Here is a 25,555-nt window from a genome sequence, read left to right as displayed (position 1 = left end):
GAACCGATTTCCACAAGCTCAAATTTAAATGAAAAGTCGTATGGTCCCATACAACGTTCCTGGATTTCATTTAGATCCCACTTTTGGTTCCGGAATGACAGGGTGATATGCACAAAAAAGGTGAACATAATTTCAATAACTTAGTTCAAAGACGGTCTAACCGATCTTTATTATTGGCCCTTATTACCGTTCTCACTTCCACTTTCACATTCACTTCACTTACATGTCACTTCACTTGATTTTACCTATTACCGGTATCACGCATAGTGAAGTGATCACTGTGGTGGAGAAAACTAATTAGTTCAACAAAATGTTGGTGGCGTGATGTTCATAATGACATCAAGTTCATCCAAGTATTTTTTTTTGTCTCTAAAACGACTTTCGTAATAAGAACCTACATTCACTTCACTTGATTTCCACCGTGAAGTGATACCCATAATAAGGGTCACAGTCACTTCACTTGGTTTTTACCGTGTAGTGACACCGGTAATAAGGGCCATTATTTTTGATTAAACGGAGAAGTCTTCAGATACCATACGACTATCTCTACTATACTATGATAAGAGATAATGAATAAAATGAGAAAGGCATCATTAGACCACAAGGTATATTAAAACAGGTTTTATAAAGGGTTTGCTTCCATACCCATTGCTAAACGCGAAACCAACACAGTTTCGTGAAAAGTGTTTGTTTGAGGAAACTACCCTGGGCCATTTTCAGTTTTTTCAAACGAAAACAATATTATATTGTTTGAAAAATAACGAAACGTATTCGTATAAGAGAATGAAATTTGGGTAGATTTGCACAAACTAGTCTATTTTTCTTAAATAGGTTAAGGGGGAATGTGATAAAAATAAACGATTTCTAAGGTATTTATAAAAATACACAGACTTCTACATTTAATTTATAATAAATAGAAATTTCACTAAATAACCATCTAATTGAGAATAAATAATTCATCACTAATCGTTAAGATATTGTATTTTGTCATATAACTAATTTCAGCTACCACCGAGCGATCGGGAAGATGGAAGATTTTTTAACCCCTTTTCAAGGTTATCGGCATCGCCAGCTGAGAAACGATTTTTAGCTGGCACGCGTTCCTGTCTTTTGAGAACGTGATTGCCTGTAGATTGCTTTGCCTTGTTGATATTTTCGTCAATTAATACAGAGCAACTGATATCGTCAACCAACTTCGATTCGACATCTGTGCGAGCCAACAAGAAAGGAATTGAGCCTTGTTGTGGTGGATTCAGTGAAGATATGTTATTATTATTATTATTATTGTTATGTTCAATAGTTTCAATGTCGAATGCGTTGTAAATAATTGGTGGATAATTTCTAAGATGGTCTTCCGCGTGATGTAATTTGTTGGTGTTAGATTTATTATTGTTGTCTTCTACTTTGTGCACCTTTGGTGCGATTGTCTCACCAGCATTGGCCGTTTCAGAAATAGTATTCAACGGATATGTTTTAAGTTCTGAAACATTGTTAAACACTGTGTTGATACCTAATATTTTTAGTACTAGATGGGGATGGGCTAAAACTACTTTTTCTAAAGTTTCAAAATCAATCACATTTTCAGTCTGCGTTGAACAAGACATTTCTTCCGAATATTTTTGCGACAATATAGATTTTCGCCTATACATATTTTCGGAGAATGTTTCAGTTCCATTAGGACTAGGTAGACCTTCGCCAAACGCATTCATTTCTCTGCACCACATTTCTGGAGGATGAGAGCTACTTCGAGCTAGAGCAGTTTCAGATTCCCGCATCATACTACCAGCACCATTCTGCAGATTAGGTATGGATCGTGCTGGAGGAAAATGTCCTAAATCGAACTGGGAGTTGATAGTAGAGTAAGTCATTTCCTGAAGGGCTTGTATCGCATTTCGGACCTGTACGAAAAGTAGAAAAAATAACTTCAAGAAAATTTTACATTCATATTATACCCACTTCCATACTCAAAGCCGCAACATCATTGTGTAGAGTAGTAACTTGGGTGTCTAACCGTTCAACTGACACTCTTGTTGGTTGGGACTTTTCTTTACCGCGTAGCTCCAGGTTGAGTCCTTCGATGGAATTATTGCTCTCTGTTACCGAATTCATGGTGGCTACTTGAACCGAGCGTTGACGTTCGACACGCTCCCGCAAGGCAACCAAAGATTTATTGCGACTGGAAGAAGCAGAAACTCAATTTAGTTTTGGTATTATAGTAAAAAATTCGTAAAGTGATCCTCCATTTTTTGCGAGGTAACCGATTTTGCTAAAACTTTTTTTAATTTATAGTTCATGTATCTACTAAAATATCCCCAGAACATGTGTTCTACTGATTGTATCCTATAAACTTTCATAGATACGGTCTTAGTAGGAAAGATGAAGGAAAACAAAACAAATCCTTACTATATTTCTTCGATGAATCAGAAAGTTGGTAAAAGGGAAACAAGCTGTTCAAGGCCACAATACGAATCTGGACAATCGGAAACGATACAGTCGACAAAACTAGAACTACGATAAAATTCACTGTGTTGTACTAGACTATAGCAGACAATCAACGATAAAGGATTGATGGCAGTTTCAGTTCACACTATCCACAATACACCCAAACCTCCATTTACGTATCTTATATATGTATATATGTATTAATATACGTACGCATGTGTGCAAATATATGTATTTCTTTATACATATAAATATTGGTGAAGTAAAAGCGATCATTTATATGTATAAATATATACACATATACGTAAATGAGTGAGTGTGTAAGCATACATACATACATATATAAGGTTCGTAAATGGAGGTTTGGGTGTATTCTCTTTACGAAACGAGACTTACAGGGTCCGCCATCAAAATTTTTGTTTGAACTAGCGGTTATTTCGACATTGGTAACCTTAATGTCATTTCTGATTTGACAGAAACTTAGTTTTATCCTTCCGCTGAACGAAAATGGTTGTGTATACGCTTGAGGAACGCGTGAAAATAGTGCCGTTTTACTTTGAAGAAGACGTTGATTTTTGCCAAAAAATCATCTTCTCGGATGAGGCACATTTTCATCTCGGCGGGTATGTTAATAAGCAAAATTGTCGCATCTGGGGGACGGAAAACCCGCACGTTATCATGGAGAAGCCGATGCATCCTCAGAGTGTGACGGTTTGGTGCGGATTTTGGCCTGGCGGCATCATTGGGCCATTTTTCTTCGAAAATGAGGCAGGAGCCGCCGCCACAGTCAATGGCGAGCGCTACCGCGCCATGATTAGCGATTGTTTCGTCCCGTTACTTGAAGAGGAAGACTTGGAAACCATTTGGTTCCAACAAGACGGCGCTCCATGCCACACAGCCAACGCTACGATCGATCTTCTGCGCACAGTCTTCGAAGATCGAATTATCAGTCGAAATTCGGATGTCGTTTGGCTGCCTCGGAGCTGTGAGTTGACGCCGTTGGACTATTATCTTTGGGGGGCTGTCAAAGATAAGCACTTGTCTTTTATTGCATTTTTAAAAAAAAAACAAAAGTTACATGGCGGACCCTATACTCAAAAGAAGAAAGTATTCTACATTCAGTTAAAATACACGTACGACAGCTCCGTGGTGGGATGTTTTTTCATAAGGTGAAAAATACTTCTCGTACCCTCCTTTAACGCAATTGATATGTGGCCAACCGAGTACTTATTCTTGTTTGGGTACTCTAACACACTTAACCATGTGCCATATCATACCTGCCACATTATCTGGACGATATTCTCTAGTGTGGTGTCCCTGCGCATATATCCACAAGTCCGCTCCGATGTGTGTCGGAACGGGTAAATGCGAACAAGACGTTATCTGTCTCGAAAACCTTCTGGATGACCAAGACAGACAGGAGAAACCGTGTGGGCAAACCTTACCCCCGTAGCCGTCTGGATAGACATGCTACTTACGAGGTTCTGCGGGAGTTCCTCTTTCCGCTTCTATTATAGCATTCTGTAACTTTCTTGGCGATTAGGTCAACATGCAGCGTTAATGCAGGCTGCCTCTCGAGATACGATGCGGTACGTATGCGCTGTTTATCCGTAGACACATCAGCCTATGCTCTCGAGTTTCTACACATTGCGATACTCATTCTCATGAACAAAACCGCAAGTAAAGTAAGGAGCACTCTAGTGACCGTGCTAGACGTAAGAGCATCCAATCAAAGAAATGACTCGTTTGACAACGAATGCTTGCAGTTAGTCGAGAGGAAAAATGCAGTAAGGACGATGATGTAGCAACGAGAAACAAAACGAGCAAGTGCGGAACAGACAAAAGCGACACAGGCCGATACATGAAGGAACTTTAAGTCATCAATTAATTTACTCACGCTCACTACAGTAATCGTAGTAACCGTCTCAAGAACGAGAAAATGATTGAAGGGTTGAAGGTGTATTTCATTTAGAAGCAGCGATGACCCTAATAGAGCTGAAATGTTATCCATCAAAAATAAAACCTTATCAATATTCTGTAGTGTTTAGTTATGATTAGACAATGAAGCCTGATAGTTCCCTACCGTCCGAGACTAGTCCGTCTGTATTCTACATCAGAAAAGCCGCACGGGTGACCCCGACGTGATCGTTGCGGAAGTAATTCGTTTTGCAAGTTTTTTTTTTCTATATCCCGAGACACATACGCGAAAACTCCGTAGTTCATCTACATCGAACGTAGAAAATCCGACGTGAACCGCGTGTAGAAAATCCGTCGCGAACCACGATGCCAAATAAGAATGGTGATTCCGCCATCATAAATCTGAGGATGACGCTAAAGAACCTGCAATCATTGTTAAAATTAATTTCCTTGACTTCGATCCCGACGACATTGAGACATGGTTCATATGCCTGGAAGCAGCATTTAGGGTTAATACGATCAAAAATGATAAATTCAAGTTTAATGCTGTAATAGTTGCCCTTGCCTCTTGCTCGAAATTCGTGCATTCAGTGATATCAAGGTGTAATGAAACGAATACTAACGATAGATACGATGTCCTCAAATCTGCCGTGAAAACCAAGTGTATTATTGACCAAGACGTCTGCGTGGCGCTGGATGTACCGACAATGTGCTATCGAACCTGTGGCTGCGAGCACTTCCAAATACTGCTCGATTAATTATCGCTGATATGCCTACGGCGACACTCGACGAGCAAGCCAAAGTAGCTGACAAAATTTTGGAAGCACCCGTGAGCAAATTTCCGCTGTGCAGACTACCCCAGAAACATCTACCTCTACATCGGCTCTCGAACAAAGAATCGAAGCTCTATCGCGACGCTTCAAAGAAGCCTTGTCGTATGATTTTCGTGGACGGGACCGTCACAACAGTCGTCGTCTCTCACGCTCTTTCAGTCGTCGTGATTCAACACCAGGGAGAAGCAAAACATCAAGCCGATGGATCTGCTGGTTTCACTACCGACTGGTGCGCAAGCTCGAAAATGTGAGAAGACAAAATTCGGAAGTGTCGCCGAAGCAAAACACCCGCACTAGCCTGAACCAACCTGTAAACGTCCAACGCATCCATATACACGACCTGAAGACGTGAAATCGATTCCTCATCGACTCTGGGGAAGAAATATCTGTCATACCTCTATCATCTAGAGAACGTCTTACACCAACTACATCACACCTACTTTATGCAGCAAACGGTTCCACAATTCAAACATTTGGTACTAAAAGACTCATCGTCGACCTTGGCCTTCAGAGACAATTCACGTGGATTTTTGTCATCACCGATCTATGATCTATTCGTGGATTTGCGGAGAAACAAGTTGATCGCTAATACCACTCGATCGGAAATCGAAAATATCGATGCCGTATCCGAGTCAATTATAACTACATTCGAGTTCACCATTCGCTTCAATCCTTGCAGAAAACCTGAAACCTGAATATGAAACACAAACCAACGACAGCAAATACCATGCATCAGATTGTTACTACCAAGCAACCTGTTTTTTGTCGACCACACCGGATACCTGTGGACATATTTAAAGAAGCAAAGGCATCTAAAAGTAATTCGGCCAGCCCACTGCATCTTGTTAAAAAATCGAATGACAAGTGGCGAAGATGTGGTGACTACCGAAATCTGAATGCCATCACAGTGGCAGACCGTTATCCAGTACCACACATTCAAGACTTTTCCAGCATCTTGTACGGTAAGCAAATTTTCTCTTGCATAGATTTGCAACGCGCATACCACCAAATCCTTGTGGAACCCGAAGATGTCCCTAAAACAGCTATCACCATACCTTTTGGACACTTTGAATTTAAATATATGACCTTCGGACTGCGCAATGCCGGACAAACTCTCCAAAGGCACCTACATGCTATCTTTGGTGAACTAGATTTTGTTTACCCTTACATCGACGATTTATGCATAGCGTCAGATAATGTTGAGTTGAGTTTTTGATCGACTGAGACAAAATGGACTCACCATCAACGCTGCGAAATGCCAGATTAGTCAACCTATCGTTAAATTTCTAGGTCATTAAATAACACCAGAGGGAATCACACCAATGCCTAACAAAGTGCAAGCAATTCTTCATTTTCTAAGACCAACGATAGCTGAACAGTTAAAAAGATTTCTCGGTATAATTATTTTTTACAGGCGCTTCATTTCACAAGCAGTCGTAAACCAACAAATTCGATGATTCCTGGAAATACTCGCAACGATACAACCATTCTAATATGGGACGAGGTTTAGACTAAAGCGTTTGAGGAATGTAAACATGACCTAATAAAGCCAGTCCTACATAACAACGTCGACTCAGCTTCATAAGTGGTTATACTACCGACATTAGGCACGTATCTGGCGAATCCAACAAAATCGCCGATATGCTAAGTCGCATCGACTACTACTGTGATCGACGAGATCCAGGGGTGGAATCATGTAAGGTGATAAGTGACTATCACCTCCTGGTGATAACGAGGTGATCACCAGAATGTTTGGAATCAGGGCCGGTGAAACATGTTAAACCCAGGTGGGTAATTTTTCATACTGCGGAGAACGACCCACTATTTCTCTATTTCTCTATTCTAATGGAAATAATATTTATCCCTAAAAAGTGCAGTCGTTTTTTTTAATAGAATATTGATTCTATAAAATTTTTCATGAAACGCGTAAATAGAAGTTTGAAGAGTTTTCGGTACTAAGTCTTAAAACAAAATTTCGCATCTGAGGTATAACCTGGTTTCAAAATCACTGCCAATATTTGTTTTCAATTCAAAGTACCAACCTTCAAAGAACATTTAACATCAATAGCACTACGAACACTGAATCTAATTCATTTATAAAAAATGGAAATAACGAATTCCGTGTGTTGCTAAATCATTGCTTTTTTAATGGAAAAAACGCGCAATCCCAGCTATAGCTTGAGAAGTGCTTTCCCCACTAGGATCCATTAAAAATGAAGGTTTGTAGTATTCTGATTTTGAACGTGGCTAAATGAAGCAGTCAACCGGAAAAAATTAAGCAAGAAAATCTGAGCATAAAAAAATCGTCACCAAACGGATCTCGAACACGGCCGCTCATAATCAACAAAAGTCTGTCGCAATAAAATGTGATGCGTTGGTATGGAACAGTGGACGAAACATGGATCCACTATTTTTATCCGGAGTCATACCAGCATTCAGACTGGGAAAGCCATCTGAAAACGTAACAGGTAACTGGAACAATCATGGCATAAGTTTTTTAGATGCTCGACGTATAATTAACATCGACTATCTTGAACAGGAAAGTACCATCAAAAGTGATTCACCGTTAACCAAGACAATGCACCGTGCCATAAATCAATGGAAACAATGACAAAATTAAATGAATTGGGCTGCGATCTGTTTCCTCATCCACCTTGTTCACAATTACCTAGTCCCAGCGCTTGCTTGTCATTCGTGGATTAGAAAAAGACACGCCAGCAAGAGGAGTCGACCTTAAACATCTGCCGGAAAATTCCGATGAAGGTCTTCTACTATTTACTATTCCGGCAAAGCTACCAAAAGTTGTTACTTTCTACTTGCTACTGCATTCTTCTTTTGCCGGTTCGGAATGTAAATGTAAAAAACCTTTATCGGTATTTTCCGGTATCTCAGAGACTCGAGTGATTCGCATTGATGAGATGCTTAAGCTCGGCTCCTTTGCTGGAAGGGAAAAGTTAAGTTACTAAAAGATTTCTGCCTGCTCAAATGACCCTTGCACGTCTCAGCTTTCTGCGGTATATCTTCACATCCTTGCTCTACCTTGAGAACTAGCATTCTATAATTTTGATTTTATTTATTATTCTGAATTACAATAAAAATATTCTTATTATTATTAATAATGCTAATATTTCCATTGATTTTTGTTCGAAATTTCAGGTGGGTAATTACCCACCTTTGGAATTTTAGGGTGGGTAGTGCTACCCACCGTACCCACCTCTTTCACCGGCCCTGTTTGGAATCACCGAAGGTGATCACTTTTACTATCACCATCACCGGTGATTGAGCCAACTTCACTCCATTTATCACCTGTCAAGAAACGTCAATTTTTCAGGAGTAAAATATGAATGTGGGGTATACCGTTGATATTAGGAGGAGTAACATATGAAAGTGGCGTATACCCATATAATATTTTGAAATCTAAAGTTTTATTCCTTTAGTTTTCAATTTTTTTCATTAATTCGAGTCATGTTTATCAATGATGATTTGTATGGATCGAAGAGTAACGTTGAAAAAAATTACCTGCGCACAAACAAATAAAAAAAATCACTTGTTGGTTTAATTTAGCGCCGATTTTTATTTTTCAATGGAAATCAATGTCACAGTCAATTCTTTGGGATAAATTTGCTAGCTTTGAAATGACACGAATTGTTAGATATTCTTGATGTTTAACAACGGATGGCATTCCTCTCGAATGAGAAAGATCCGTTAAATAATTTCTTGTATAGTTTTTATTCACTTTACGATTATGGCATTTCACAGAGCTTTCAAATGCTACCTCCATTTTGGAAATTTTACCCACCGGTACTACGAATATCCACTATGATTAGCAGCAACTAATTGTCCAAAAATATTGCCTTATTTAGTTCAACTCACAAGAAGAAAATTAAGAACGCAGTTTAATCTTTTTTACTCGTTCAGTTGAACGAGACTGATATGTCGCTTACTAAGTCACGGCCATCTAATTCTACTGAAAATGTTAGCATAGATTTTTTTTGTTACGTTATGTGCAACAGGAGATGTCTACATTCATAAACTTATCACTTTTCCAGAAAGCAATTTATCTTTGACTTTACGAATACCCCAAGTATATTTCTTCAAATAATAATTATAACATAAATGAATTGATTTAATTGATAAATACTACCGTTCATTCTATTAATTCTTTAAACTATATAAACTAAGTTACTTTTCATTTTGGTATTTAATTCTGACACAATATCAGTACGAATTTTATTAAAAAATTATCCTCTCCGACCAATATTGGTAGGTTGTTTATATCAGTGGCTTGAAATTCACCTAACGGACAATAATTTATAAAGCCACTTCTCAAAAAATCAAATCACTACTGAAAGTGATAACTAAATTGCTATCACCTCCATTTTGACATGAAGGTGATTAAATCGCGGTGGCTATCACCTTACGTAATGCCAACGTTTGGTAGTGATGTTAGCCTCTCAGCAGTGGTGACAGAACTTGGTGATTATCACCTTACATGATTCCAAATTTTCAAAAGTGATAATCACTTGGTGATAATCACCTTACATGATTCCACCCCTGCTTATTGGTGTTTTGTTGTGCCGTTGTATTTTTGATTTTTGGCACGGAATACAATGCATAACTGGCAATGGCTTCTGTTGATACCTCGCAGTATATGGGTGTGAATAATAATCATCACCTTCATGTCAAAATGGAGGTGATAGCAATTTAGTTATCACTTTCAGTAGTGATTTGATTTTTTGAGAAGTGGCTTTATAAATTATTGTCCGTTAGGTGAATTTCAAGCCACTGATATAAACAACCTACCAATATTGGTCGGAGAGGATAATTTTTTAATAAAATTCGTACTGATATTGTGTCAGAATTAAATACCAAAATGAAAAGTAACTTAGTTTATATAGTTTAAAGAATTCATAGAATGAACGGTAGTATTTATCAATTAAATCAATTCATTTATGTTATAATTATTATTTGAAGAAATATACTTGGGGTATTCGTAAAGTCAAAGATAAATTGCTTTCTGGAAAAGTGATAAGTTTATGAATGTAGACATCTCCTGTTGCACATAACGTAACAAAAAAAATCTATGCTAACATTTTCAGTAGAATTAGATGGCCGTGACTTAGTAAGCGACATATCAGTCTCGTTCAACTGAACGAGTAAAAAAGATTAAACTGCGTTCTTAATTTTCTTCTTGTGAGTTGAACTAAATAAGGCAATATTTTTGGACAATTAGTTGCTGCTAATCATAGTGGATATTCGTAGTACCGGTGGGTAAAATTTCCAAAATGGAGGTAGCATTTGAAAGCTCTGTGAAATGCCATAATCGTAAAGTGAATGAAAACTATACAAGAAATTATTTAACGGATCTTTCTCATTCGAGAGGAATGCCATCCGTTGTGAAACATCAAGAAGATCTAACAATTCGAGTCATTTCAAAGCTAGCAAATTTATCTTAAAGAATTGACTGTGACATTGATTTCCATTGAAAAATAAAAATCGGCGCTAAATTAAACCAACAAGTGATTTTTTTTATTTGTTTGTGCGCAGGTAATTTTTTTCAACGTTACTCTTCGATCCAAACAAATCATCATTGATAAACATGACTCGAATTAATGAAAAAAATTGAAAACTAAAGGAATAAAACTTTAGATTTCAAAATATTATATGGGTATACGCCACTTTCATATGTTACTCCTCCTAATATCAACGGTATACGCAACATTCATATTTTACTCATGAAAAATTGACGTTTCTTGACAGGTGATAAATGGAGTGAAGTTGGCTCAATCACCGGTGATGGTGATAGTAAAAGTGATCACCTTCGGTGATTCCAAACATTCTGGTGATCACCTCGTTATCACCAGGAGGTGATAGTCACTTATCACCTTACATGATTCCACCCCAGAATTTCGGTACCAGATAACCGATTCGCACACATACGTATGGATTTGATCGAACCTCTTCCACCGTCCGAAGGGAATTTATATTGTCTCACTATTATTGACAAATTCACCAGATGTCCTGAGATCTACCCGCTGCCGAATATGATTGCACACACCGTAGCTCGTGCCTTCGTCGACGGTTCGATTCGGCGTACCAACAAACATTGTAGACGTAAATGGTAAATCTACTGTGATATCTATCGATTTGCTAAAGGCGGTTTTCACACATGCAGAGGAGATTCATCCACCAGTAGAGCAGTCCAAGATGTCAACTAGGACGAACACCCACCAAACATGCTCTGGACGCCGTGAGAAAATCCCTCATCAGTATTGGTAAATCTACGATGTGATGTGGCGTAATCGACTTTAATTCGATGATCCCAATATGCCAAAACACACACGCATGCGTATACAAATCAATATCACACTACACTCGATATTTTTTTACCTACTGTAAATGTACATTTTAGTTATGATTAGACAATCAAGCTTGATAGTTCACTACCGTCCGAAACTAGTCCGTCTGTATTCTACATTAGAAAAGCCACAAGTAGTATTTCGACTTTCTAAACCAAAATTAATGTATATGAGGAAATCCAATTAACTCTTTGCTTGTGTTGATACTTTGATCAATTTTCCGCATTTTTAAATAACATTTAGAGCCATTCGAACGGTTGATTTTGTATAATGTTCCCCATCGTTGTCCACTTTTCGTTTTCTTTTCCTCCAATGCAAACGTACCAGTAGCTGAATGACGCAATCGCTCTTGTTTGAAGCGAAACTCACACTGCAAATGTTCAACAGCAGATATGATCACAGAAGAACTAGTTGTTTTTCTGCGTTTAGGCTTGATGAACGGAACCTCATATTCCCCATTGCACCAAGTTGAATAATGCTGAGTGTAGTTCCACTTGTCTTCTTTTTTCACTATTTAAACAATGTTTTAGTAATGAACGTGGTATTAAAAACAATTTTACATCTTTTCCATTCGTTTCGTGAAAGAATTAGAGAAAATACTCAATCAGGGAAAAAGTTATTAATAAAACAAATCTGGAGTAATTTCGTTACACTTTCGTGTTGTAAAATTTGAAAATGCACCCAAGTGGACATAATAAAGAAAGACGTAGTCCTACGTCAACATTATAGGCGTTCGTATTAGTTGATTGTGTGAATTTCGTAACTTTAACTGCTTCGCTTCCAGAATTGTAACGGTGCATTTATACTAAAGATTGACTTATTGGAGACAAATATTTTCTACCACACAAATAAATAACGCGAAACAAATGAGAGTAAAGAAATAGGGACATACAGAATTTTGATGTCGATTATTTCATTCCAGATTTTCATATTCCAGTGAAAAAACTATCAAAACGCTGTACGGGATTTATTTCTGGCATTCAAAAGGGCCAAATTATGAAATTCTTTGCGACATCACAAACACTTCGGAGCATTTGGCTCGAATGCGAAACAGTCAAATGCTGACTTCATTCGATTTTTTTATCTTCGATTTGCAAAACTTATTTTTATCTCCGATTTGCACAAAAAAAATCTTTATAGTTCTTCAAATAACATTTGGAGCCATTAGAAGGGCTGACTTTGCATAATGTATCCCATCGTTGTCCACTTTTCGTTGTATATTGCTCCAATGCAAACGACCAGCAGCAGGATGACGCAATCGATCTTCTTTGAAGAAAAAATGGCTTTGCGAACGTCCCGCAAATGATGCAACACTGAACTGATAGCCACTTGCGTGACTCAAAAAGCGCAGATTCTACTAATTTCTAAGTAGGCTAAGAGGAATAGTTTTGAAGCAAGTTAAGAAATTATTTTACGTTTTTTACTTCGCCGCTCTTAGTGACGGTATGATTATTTAAAAATCTTCAACCTGCAATTCTGAAACCAGATGTCGGATCCGAATGAAATTCTAAAAAGAGTAACAAAAATTGACGAACACTCAAGGAAAATAATACTGCTGTTACCTCCAAGTTCGGTAACACTCGATAAAATATGCACAATGTGATTAATATTTGTAAATAAATACTTTATAAATAATATCTCCTGAATTTAACAAATATATTATTCATATAATCATATATTTCTTTTATAATAATGTTTATTAATATTTTTATTATTATTGTTCATTTATTATTTCTACCATTTTCTTAAATTGAATTCCTCATTATAAACACCAAGATCATCTTTGCATTAATTTTAAATTATTTTGTTAAATATTTACTTTAAATTATTCTTTAATATTCAATTTTACATCCTTGTCCATATACGGTGTCAGATTTCCCCTAAACCAATAAACACAAATGAATTGCAATTCTATACATAATTTAATGTAAAACAAACACCCTGTTATATTCTCTAAAATTTGAATTTGAAATTTGCTATAAAAACTTCCCGAGCCCCCTGACACCATAAAATTCCTATCATCTGGCATTACCCGCTACCAACCAAAAATGAAATGTCATTCGGCCCGTTCGACTTCTCTGTCAGGACGCCGCCGGGTATAGAAACACCAGCGAATGATCATTCGCTCTCTTATCTGGTAACAAAAGTCTAGCAATATAAAGTGGCGTTATTAATAAGTACGCATTATTCTTCCAGTGACAAAAGTGTTGACCACCGGTCTAAAAATAAGTGATTGTGAGTAACTCTGCATCGGGTGGAACCTAGTGCCTGATGATGGTCCCCCGAAATCCTCCGCAGGAAAAGTGTAGAATTCGAAGGACCCGCCTAGATATAGTGTAAGGCTTTGCACGTGTAAGCAAAACGGTTGTGAAACGGTAGCCATTGTTTCTGCTGTCGCCGATGGTGGACGGCTACAATTCCACCTGGTGGACTTCAAGCATCGCAGAGGCGGCCGCTGGAGATCGTCGCTAGAAGACAACGCATCAAAACCGTAAGCGGATGCCACTTTATCCCTTTTTCTTTAAATCCCTAATGGACAAACTTTACAAAATGAAAGACTTAAATAAATGGTTCGTTCTCATTGTGCATAGAAATAAAGTTTTTTTTTCAGTGTTAAAATATTGTTCCCTTTTCGATATTCTTTTATATTTTTTTGAATTAAATGCAAGGGAAGTAAGTTCGCATTTCTCCCGGGTAATCGACCCGAGCCGAGCAGGTTAGAAAAAAAGGTAAGAAATTGAAGCCTAATCTAACCTAAATAAAAGAATCAAAAGTGACACACGCGTGCTTTATACATGTTACACTGCCAAATTAGTGGAACTAGGATTTGCAGAGAAAAATCTGCTTAACAAAAAGTTTGAGTTGAACAAACGAATTGCTCTATCTAGTAGCGATAACTTATCGAGTAGTAAAAAGTCAGCTGTTTGTATGGATGGATCAGAGTCAGGAAACAATACAAGTAACAAACGTAACATTCATAGAGTTAACAAATTTCAGCATGATTGTTCTAAATCAGGAAACATTAGAAGCGACCTCAGCAACATCAATAGATACAACGGACTCAAACGTTCGAGAATACATCCAAAAAGTTAATGTTTAAATTTTCGATAAATCAATCTCGAGTATTGCCGTGGCCACAAATGACAAAACTAAAGGTAGTTCTGTTAAATATATTATGGAGAAATATCACGAGATAATAAACAGTATTAGAAGACATATATTTGCTCTAAACAAAGAACTTAGCTTTGATGAAATGAGTGGTATGAAATAATAATTTAATACGACGATATACACTAAGGTCTCTTTTCACACGAGGGTTACGTACCGCGTTAAAAAATCCGTGTAAAAAAAAACCGTGTTAATTGCGGAAATGACCCCAGTTTTTGATCAAATATAACTGTTTTTGTTCACAATAAAAACGGAAATCTAAAACTCAGCCTGAGGTTACGAGAAGGTCTAGTCATACTTGATAAAACACATTGGATGCCGAATTGAAATTAGAACACTTAGGAAACACATTGCACGATAAGCAAATTAATCTAAACGGTTCATGCCTTCTGTTTAATGAATTCGGTTTTCAAAAGAATGATAATACGTACAATTTAGAACGTTCGACTAAAGAAGTGCTAATAATACCACCCATAAACACTTTCACTGCAAATAAAGCTTGAGAATAAGTTTTCAATTCCGAAGGTGCGATGTGTAGTAAACACTAACGATCTTAATAGTCATTTTTAACTAAACTTTGTGGGAAGACATGTGTACTGGATGAAGTTCTATGCACGCAGCGACAAAATTAAAGGGAAAGAATTCATAGAGATGAATATGGATCAAATTAGAAAACGTATTACTATGTGTCATGCTGAAGCAACTCATTTCATTGGCGTAAATCATAATACTACTACCGTGTTAATTCCGGAATCCGTGTAAAAAGCCGCGGATAAAAAAACCGTGCGAAAAGAAACCGTGTGAAAAAAGACCTTAGTGTATACGAAAACAGAAGCGAACGGATTACTGAATGAGAGCGGTGTGCATTCTACTATTGGATCGAGGGCAGCCAGTTGACTAGATGAAACTATTAAGGACACCGTTATGCTATTCTACGAGGATGATGAAACCAATGCACTGTGGTTCAAAAGCGCAATTTCACGCTCTTAATTGATAACTCATAGGATCGTGGTTTTTGAGGTACAGTATCTTCAGCAAAGTTGCTCAGAATGATAGACGCCATCTTTTGGTAATTTTCATTTATGTGATTAATCCCCCTAAAAGTGAGATAAAAATTTTATTTTTGCTCAGGGCCAACATAGGGGCTAAGTTACTTCGACAAAGTTGTGCAGAAAGTTATTTCAAACAAGTTTGCTGAAGGTACTATTCCCGTAACTTGAGTGTATTTCATGATATAATGAATTTTCTGAAAAGGGTGTCCAGAAACCAGTTTTTGTAAGAAAACATATATATTTTCAATTTATATGTGTTTTTCATGTTATACAAAGTTTTTTATCTCTAAAAATTACACAACTTTCTCAAACATACTATGCTGTTATCATATCAGTTTAATGAAATAGAGCAATTTTTCATGTTTTTTTTTAATAAAATTCTAACTTGTCTATTATCAAAAGGCGCAGGAAGGTGCAGATGAGACTACTCACATATTAAACTACTTCAAAAGAGCTTTCATACCGTACCCTTTTCAGAAAATACATTATATCATGAAATACACTCAAGTTACGGGAATAGTACCTTCAGCAAACTTGTTTGAAATAACTTTCTGCACAACTTTGTCGAAGTAACTTAGCCCCTATGTTGGCCCTGAGCAAAAATAAAATTTTTATCTCATTTTTAGGGGGATTAATCACATAAATGAAATTTACCAAAAGATGGCGTCTACCATTCTGAGCAACTTTGCTGAAGATACTGTACCTCAAAAACCACGATCCTATGAGTTATCAATTAAGAGCGTGAAATTGCGCTTTTGAACCACTGTGCAATGCCTGGTCAACGTGGTTGTGTAACAATTGGGAAGGGCGGAAAACGCCAAACTGTCCTATGTCCTATCCTATGAGTTATCAATTAAGAGCGTGAAATTGCGCTTTTGAACCACTGTGCAATGCCTGGTCAACGTGGTTGTGTAACAATTGGGAAGGGCGGAAAACGCCAAACTGTTTAAAAAAGGCCAATTGCTACTACATTTGCGAGAAGTCTGCCAAGTCCTTGCACTGATGGTGGCTTCACTTCACATCATCACATCCCATGTGTGTATATATGTATGGTTGTGTGTATGTGACAAATAATGTCACTCAATTTTCTCAGAAATGACTGAACCAATTTTCACTAGCTCAGATTTAAATGAAAGGACTTATGGTCACATAGAATGCTATTGAATTTTGTCCCGATTCGACATCCGGCTCCGGAATTCAGTGTGATATTATAGTCACTCACTTTTCACAAAGAATTGTCACTCACTTTTCTCAGAGATTTCTCGAAAATTCCTTAACCGATTTTCGCAAACTAAGATGCAAATAAAAGGGTTAAAATTCTTAATGAAGTTCCCGTAAAGTTGATTCAGATCAGACTTCTTGTTCTGGTATTACAACGCGATAAGTGAAAAATTTTAGATTTCATGAGCATTTTTTCGCAAGCCATGGCGAAACGAGGTGCTAATTTTCATACAACTTACTGGTGAATCCATCTTTGCAACTACTAGTCTTCCGCTTCCAAAATCACCGATTACAGTTAAATAAATAATAAACTGCTCCAAAAAACGGAGCTCACGACTTGATTCAAATTAAAGCTCTCATTGTCTTAAAACATACTGCACAATTTCATCCAGATCTTACTTCCAAATAAGTGCCAAATATTTCAAACCATCATACAAAATGACAATGCAAAATCGCTACTTGCTGGTACGGAATTAGAAACGCCATCGTCTTTCGAACGAATCACACAACTTGCTTTGTTCATTGTCGTATAGGGTTGCCACATTTAAATCAATATTTTTGAGGAGAAAAATCTGTAAATTTGTGTCGGGAGATCATCATTCTGTATTGAAAATTTGTGTATGAAAAAGGACAAGAAAGCGCAATGAAAGGAATTGATAAGAGATAGCCTAGAAGAAATTTTAAAAAATATGAAGAATTATGTAAAACAATTGAAAGTAAAAATTATATAGATAAACTATCATTAGCAGATGGAACCATATGTAGTTTTTATCATCCTTGATATTCTCTTTAATTCAATTTGTGCCCACTTATTGGTATTATCACGAAATCATGATAACGATACTTTCCTATAAAAGTATACTTATTGTCTTTCTCATATGGAAAGTTTTTGCAATCGCTTGAAAAATGACTAGTTGGCCCGGAGCGCTAAGTATTCTATACCATTTGACAGAGTTCATCGAGCTGAGCAATATCTGTGTGTGTGTGTGTGTGTGTGTCGGGGTTCGAATTCTGGTTCCGGAACTATAAGATTAGAAACTGACATGTTTATAATCTCAATCATTGACCTTGACCTTGACCTTGATTCTTGACCGAATCTTCTAGTGGTATTTTTTTTTAAATATAAGTAATATGAGAAAGGCATCTTTACACCACTAGGTAAATATGTTTTTTTTAAATAACCACCCTAAAATCCGTACTAAAATAAAAATATCTCGTATTTTTTTTCTATCCACTGTATCTCGAGAACGGCAGCATATAGTAAATTTTTGATATATCTCTTTTAGTCTTTTATATTTGAAATTTAGCGTTCTTTCCTAAAATTTTACTGAAAAATGAAAACTTATGTATTTATTTTTCACGATTTTAAAAAAATTCAATGTTTTTGAAAATGTGTAACTTTTTCAAATACTATTTGTTCGTGTTAATAATTTTCTTAGGACTTTAGCTACAACATATCAAAAAATAAATATAATGAAAAATACGTTTTTTGGGATATTTGAATTTTAGGTATTTTTAAAACTATAAAAAACCTTTTTCAGCACTACTATTTTTTTTTGGCTGTTAATCAAAACTTCGTTTATGTTTAAATGAGTAAACATAGTTTTATCCAATCAAATCAAAGATTAGAAATAATTCCATTCAGTCGGTGAAATAATACTAGTGATTAAAACAAAGTGGACTGAGCTGTGAGTGTTCAAAATCTGACCACATTTCGAACATTTCTGTAGGTAATTTTTTGAATTTTAATTTGCACTCCTATATAGAAAACAAAGATGTGTTCCTCGTAAAAAATATCGAATATTTTTTATGACAACAAGAGTGCCTTTTTGAAAATATTCCCAAATCGTCGCATTCGATACTTCAGTAGCAAATTATGTAAGCACAAGTTTGCAACTAAAAATATGAGTCAGTTTTGCTGCAAATCAGGAATAAGTTACCTCAACATAATTTGTAACTTGTGAATAAATCGTACTTTAACAACACATTGAACTAAGCTTACCTGTGAATTAGTTTCCCATGTCTTGGACTAGTGCTGGCGTTATGGGCTGGTGATTTAGATAACGATGTGTTTAATGGAGATGTACTGGACTCTGCATCAGACTGATTTTCATCATCTTCACTAATGGACGGTAATGCGAGGCACGGTGCATTGTTTTCCATTTCGTCCTCTGCTTCGTAACCCTCGCGCAAATTGTAAGTCAGATCATGTTGGATATCGTTGGCAAATTCCTGTTGATACTCTGGATAGAGACGCAAAACGTCCACGAGGCCGCACATATGAATGCTTTTCAAATCACAATAGGTGAGGGCCTACGTAAATTGAAACAATGATTTAATTTTGCTGTATTTACATACTAAGATAAACGTGGCTAGAATTAACTCACTTTGACATCCCCACTGCTCTTCACAATAACATCCTGTGAGCTCTGATTCCCAGAATTCCCTTGGCTGCTATGCAGTAAATGTATGCTTATATCACAACCAACTAAATCACCTTTCCCTGTTGAAGATCATATAATTCAAATTACTTCTTGAACGCTATACTGGATTGTCCTACCTAAGATAGCAACCACCATATTGTTCTGCATCACTTCCATAGATCCATTGCAGATGTAGTAAATGTAGCTCAGAGCATCTCCTTTATGAATTAAATATTCGCCGGGTGCACAAAAATTTGCCTTGATATGAAGTGATAACAGTTTTAAGCAGCCCTGTAGGGAACAAACATAATGGAAGTGTATATTGAAACAAGAAAAAACGCACCTATTAATTACATTGTGAATAGAACAGTAGATTATAAGACACTAGCTTTAAGTGATATGTATATTAGTTGCATTTTATGGCCGAAAGATTAGTTTCGAATATGATTAAGAGATGTGATTCACATGGTGACTAAATTAAATCGGACGCACTGGTGATTCTATAAATTAATACCTGCGTTAAATGACCGACTGGTATAATACCTTCTTTGAAAATTTGTACGTCAATAATAATGTAAGTAAGTAACTACGTCAAATTTGCTAAGAATCTGTTCTTTGAAGTAATTAAACTATTGAAAACTATTTAACTCCCTTTTTCATTGCATTACAATGAAATAACTTCCATTAAAGTAAATTTGTTACAACTAAGTCGTTAAAGCCACCATAGCGTGCTCGAAGTACATGCTGCGTTTATGAGTGATCAAGATGAATAGTCAATTCAATACATGAGTTCACACAGTATACACGGTACTATATCTCAATATCACATCTCCAATACGTTTGATAGTTATAAAAGAAGCGACGAGGATAAAAATTTATCAAAAGCACAACTGAAAGTTTTTAGTTCCATTGTTTGGGTTGATTGTAGTAACTTTTTCCAATTACGTTCATACGTTCAACACATAAATTAATAAGTCCCGAGACTAAAGCAGAGATGGCGCTCGTAGTAAACCAGTAACCACGTCTTTCTAGAGTACTAACCTTTACTTGAAACGGGTCAAAATTTTAAGTCGATCCGACCAGAAACAGCTGATTTATCGAGGTTGAAGTAAAGTCGTTTTGTAGTTTGTTTAGAAAATGGAAAAAACCGAGTTTCGTGTTTTGATAAAACATTGTTTTTTAATGGGTAAAAACACCGTGCAAGCGAAACAATGGATTGAAAAATGTTATCCGGACTCTTGTCCATCAAAAGCAACGATTTGTCGGTGGTTCGCCGAGTTTAAACGTGGTCGTACCGACACAAATGACGCGGAACGCTCGGGTAGACCTGTGGAAGCCGTTACACCGGAAAATGTGAGTGAAGCTCCGTGAGATTGCTGAGATGACACAAATATCATATGGAAGTGTATTTACTATCCTTCATGAAAAATTGAGCATGAAAAAGGTTTTTCCTAAGTGGGTGCCGCGATTGCTTTCGATGGAACAAAAACAGCAACGAGTCGATGATTCAGAAAGCAGTTTGAAATTGAACGAATTGGGCTTTGATCTGCTTCCCCACGCCCATATTCGCCAGATTTAGCCCCCAGTGACTACTGGCTCTTCGCTGATCTTAAAAAAAATGCTCCAGGGAAAAAGATTTGGCTCAAATGAGGAGGAAATCGCTGAAACTGAAGCTTATTTTGAAGCGAAAGATAAATTTTTTTCTAAACATGGAATTGAAAAATTGGAAAAACGTTGGCACCATTGTATCACCCTAAAAGGTGATTATGTTGATGAATAAAAAAAAATTTGCAAAAAAAATGTTGTTTCCATTGTTAGTCTCGGGACTTATTGATCCATGTGTTAATATATATATATATATATATATATATATATATATATATATATATATATATATATATATATATATATATATATATATATATATATATATATATATATATATATATATATATATATATATATATATATATATATATATATATATATATATATATATATATATATATATATATATATATATATATATATATATATATATATATATATATATATATATATATATATATATATATAAACAAGCTTTGTGAGTCGCTTTGGTGGTCTGAAATGTAGCTGATTATGTCCGTTTTGTGTTGCGCTAGTGTTATTAAATAGTAATAAAGTGAGAAGTAAAAGATCAAATATGTATTTCTTTGCTTTATTCTCAGTTTATAGAGCAAATTATTTGGCTCTCAAAGTTTTATCGGTGGAAGGACATTGACCGGGCTATATCATCACTATCATCATTCTCTAATAGTGCACCAATATCGGACGAAGGAATACAGTATTTTTTGCAGAATAACGATCCACCGGTTCGAGTATTCCTCACTCTCATTCCCCACGTTACGATTCCTCATTTGGCTGGCCGTGTTCCAAAGAGTGCTCATTGAGGTTTCTCTTGACAAACCTTCGACAAAATGTCTCCAATACCTACATTTCTTGGCCCGAAGTATGCTCTTGTACTTGGTTTCTAAAATCAAGAATTTTTCAAAATTCTGAGGAGTTCCTCCTCCTCGTTTTGAAAGCGTCTTGGAAGCATTTTGTTTCGCGTGTTTAGCATCTGAGAACTCTTTGTCCACCAAAGGTTTGGAGGCCTTCTGTTGGTCGATGGATCAAGAAATCGTTTGGTTTGGGCTTGTTCTACGGCCTCCAGAATTGAACAAACCAGGAAGTCATATTCTTCAAGTGGGGGAAGCTCTTCCATTGAAACTTGAAATATTACTTTGGTATTTAAACTAGTCGATATTTTTTGTCAAATCATAAGGAATATTAACTGAATAAGCAATACATTTGTTAATTGAGATGATGATTGGTAAATGATCGCTACCGTGTAAATCAGGAAATGCTTTTCAGGTGCAATCTAGTCGAATTGAAGTCGAGCAAAAAGATAAATCTAATGCACTCTAATGCAGTTGGACGTACAGGAGGGACTATGCAACAAAACTTTAAATGAATCAAGTTTTGGCATGATGCTTCGACAATTCCACTGCAGGACAGTGATTGAATCATTTGCGGCGGATGATAAATTATCCATCAAATGATACAAAACCTGAGAGAACTGGCAATTGAGCTGATAACTGCTTCAAAAAAGTTCTAGCTATAGGGAGGAATGCCATTATGATGGTCTTTAGAGGTTCAGAAATATTGAATGCTGCGAAAATCCATTCTACAATGTCTGAAAACTTCAGTAATCCTGTTGGTGAATGTGAAACGAAGCCCACTGGATTATTGTCTTTTCTTGTGCTAGTTCCTGGATTGGTTTGTGAATTTGACAAACCAGGAGGCACAGTTTTTGGTTTTAAATTTGGCTTTTTAGATTTAACACGGGAATCTTTTTTTGAAGGTGTAATTTTAAGTGTCTTTTTTGGTAGTTTGGGGGGGGGGGGGTCAACTGTCTCTTAACAGAACCTTGAGGAGTGACTTCACTATTTTCATCAGAGTCATCATTTCTGTATATGTGCGCTTAGACCGTGCTTTTAAAGAAAGCTTAATTTTATCTTTACGCAACTTAAATACAGCGCATACTGAGAGATCATGAAGACTTTTCTTACAATTACTACTGGAATAAGTGGCTGTATGTCCGAATTTTTTACAGTTCGTGCAATTCATAACATGCGGTACGAAAAGCCGAACAGGAAGACAAATTTTATCGATATAGACATGGCTAGGCAACGCAGATCCGGCAAATGTTACTCGAAACGAATCTGAGAGACGATAAGACTTTTTTTGCTGAGTACAATTGCTTGCACTCGAGTATCTTAACTCCCTCAAGAATGGAGTTTTTGAAACGACCAACTCCATTTTTAACTAAATCATCGGCTGTCAGACTTGCTTCAGTGACAACACCGTCAATTTCCACCTCCTGATGGAATGTAAACTCGATATTCAATAACGAATAAATTAATTATAATTATAATTTCGTTGGCCTGTTTTAAATCGTTAACAACAACTCGAATTTTATCTCTATTAACTTTAGAGATTTCTACAACTTCAGAGAAATGTGATGTCAAATCCTTAGTAATTCGCATCAAATTCAATACCTTTTTTTTGGGACGAAAATAGACTATCCATGGCCCAGTGGTACCCTCTGGATAATGTTTAGCCCTCGTTGTCTTTAAAGATGCTGGTCAATTTCATCCGGCTTCCGGCTCCAAAATTATAGGACGATGAGTGTTGAAACTTTCAAACCATAGTACAAAATGATTATGCAAAACCGGAACACATTGGTACAAGCAGACACGGAAGAATAAAACACCACTACCTTTGCGATCAAAGCACTCAGCGTGCTTTGTTCAATTTCGTATAACGTGTACGGGAGAACGAAAACTAACAACGTTTTCAAAACACAACCGAATTAATCAGTATCAAGCACATATGAACACTTGTTTCCAATCGAGTAGAAGAATCAAGAACGCAGGTGGAGGCACAAGTGTCGGTCAAAGCAAAGTCTTGGCATTACATTCCTTTTGTGGAATTTGACCTTTCTGTTTGAACAGACTTCGCAGCCGATTCTTAGTGTACAGAATCATTGCATGGCTAGTACTATGGATCCTACTGACACTAAGAATCCTTCCAGGTCGGGGCTCGAACATACGACAACTGGCTTGTATGACCAGCTGATACATCCGGAACCGGGAACTGGGAACTAGTATAGCCGATGTCGGTACGTTTAGTAAGTAACTAATATAGCCTACAAATTAAATCAGTTTTGAGTCAAATCTAGAAAATTTTATCCTTTTTTGCATCGTCACTCTAATTGACGGTGTGCAATTTTAAACACTTTTTATCCTATGAAAGCATGATGAAATTCAATAGCAACCTGTGGGACTGTGAGATTTTCTATTTGAGTCTAAGCTTGTGAAAATCGGTCAAGGCATCTTTGAGAATAATGAGTGACATTATTTGACACATACCCATACGCATACATACATACACACATACATTGCTCAGCTCGATGAACTGTGTCAAATGGCGTGGGACACTTAGCCCTCCAGGCCAATTTTCACTAGTCAATTTTTCAAGTTATTGCATAAACTTTCTATACAATTCTGACAATACTAGCAAGTAGGTACAAATTGAATGAAAAATAATATCACGGATGGTAAACACTACAAGTGGTTTCATTTGCTAATTACGGTTTATCTATATAAACTTTTCTTGCAATTATTTTAGTGTAATTCTTTGTATTTTGTGAAATTTTTTCTGATAAGATGCCAAGATGGTGGCCTTGGTTATAATGTAAAATAGTAACAAGATACTGATTGCCAATTACATTACAATAAACGCTACCTGTAAAAAAAGTAGCTGTTATTTTCAGATTCGATTAAATGACTTTTTATGTTCGTTGCACTATGGTTTCTTATCATTTTCATGTACAGATTTTCAATAATAAATTTTGTTTTGTTTCTCCTGAAAAATATAGATTTAAATGTGGCAACCCTGCGCGCTATACAAAATTGAACAAAGCACGATGTATGCTTTGTTCGAAAGGCGGTGGTGTTTTCTTTTTTCATACCAACACGTAGCGGTTTTGCATTGTCATTTTGTATGACGGTTTGACAGTTTTGATACTCGCGATTTCCGAGAAAATTGAGAGCGCATTTTCTTATAAATTTGCACATATTGCCTTGTAACTCTAGAGCCGGATGTCGGATAAAGATGAAATTCAATAGAAGTATATGGGACCATAAACCCTGTTATTTGAATCGAAGTTCGTGAAAATCGGTTCAACCATTTCTGCGAAAATTGAGCGCCTGTATTCATCACATACACACAGACATTTTATAATCTCCACAAACTGAGTTGAATGGTATATGATACTTGGCCCTTCGAGCCTCTGTTTCGAAGTCGATTTTCACAGTGATTGCATAGCCTTTCTATATGAGAAAAGCAAAAACTGGACTCAAAACAATTCCAATTGATAGGCCTTTTCAGTTGACGGCCAAGCGAATCGACTTTGTCTGTACCAGTAACCGGTTTCCGTTTCTTGAAGCACCGGGAATATTGTTCACAAACTCTAAAATTGAACTCACTTTTGTCAGAGATGGCTTGACCTATTTTCGCAAAATTAGTTTCGAATGAAAGGTCTTATAAATTGC

General features: G+C 36.5%; 1 protein-coding gene across 2 annotated transcripts in view; it reads right to left on the bottom strand.

The window, feature by feature from the left end:
• Positions 1-872: 872 nt before the first annotated feature.
• The window catches only part of LOC131439069 (potassium voltage-gated channel subfamily H member 8), a 132,025-nt gene continuing 107,342 nt past the window's right edge, over positions 873-25,555 (bottom strand). For both annotated transcript variants that reach the window (XM_058609611.1, XM_058609610.1), the window contains 5 exons: positions 19,553-19,706; positions 19,380-19,495; positions 18,995-19,305; positions 1,957-2,176; positions 873-1,898 (listed from right to left, as the gene is read on the bottom strand). In XM_058609611.1, coding sequence (XP_058465594.1) covers positions 1,002-1,898; positions 1,957-2,176; positions 18,995-19,305; positions 19,380-19,495; positions 19,553-19,706 — 1,698 coding nt within the window. In that variant the 3' untranslated portion in view covers positions 873-1,001. The remainder of the gene's footprint in view (positions 1,899-1,956; positions 2,177-18,994; positions 19,306-19,379; positions 19,496-19,552; positions 19,707-25,555) is intronic.

Source organism: Malaya genurostris, chromosome 3 (genome assembly GCF_030247185.1).
Source record: "Malaya genurostris strain Urasoe2022 chromosome 3, Malgen_1.1, whole genome shotgun sequence".
Lineage (NCBI taxonomy): Eukaryota > Metazoa > Arthropoda > Insecta > Diptera > Culicidae > Malaya > Malaya genurostris.
Note: the sequence above shows the minus strand (reverse complement) of the source record. Positions and strands in the feature narration are given on the sequence as shown.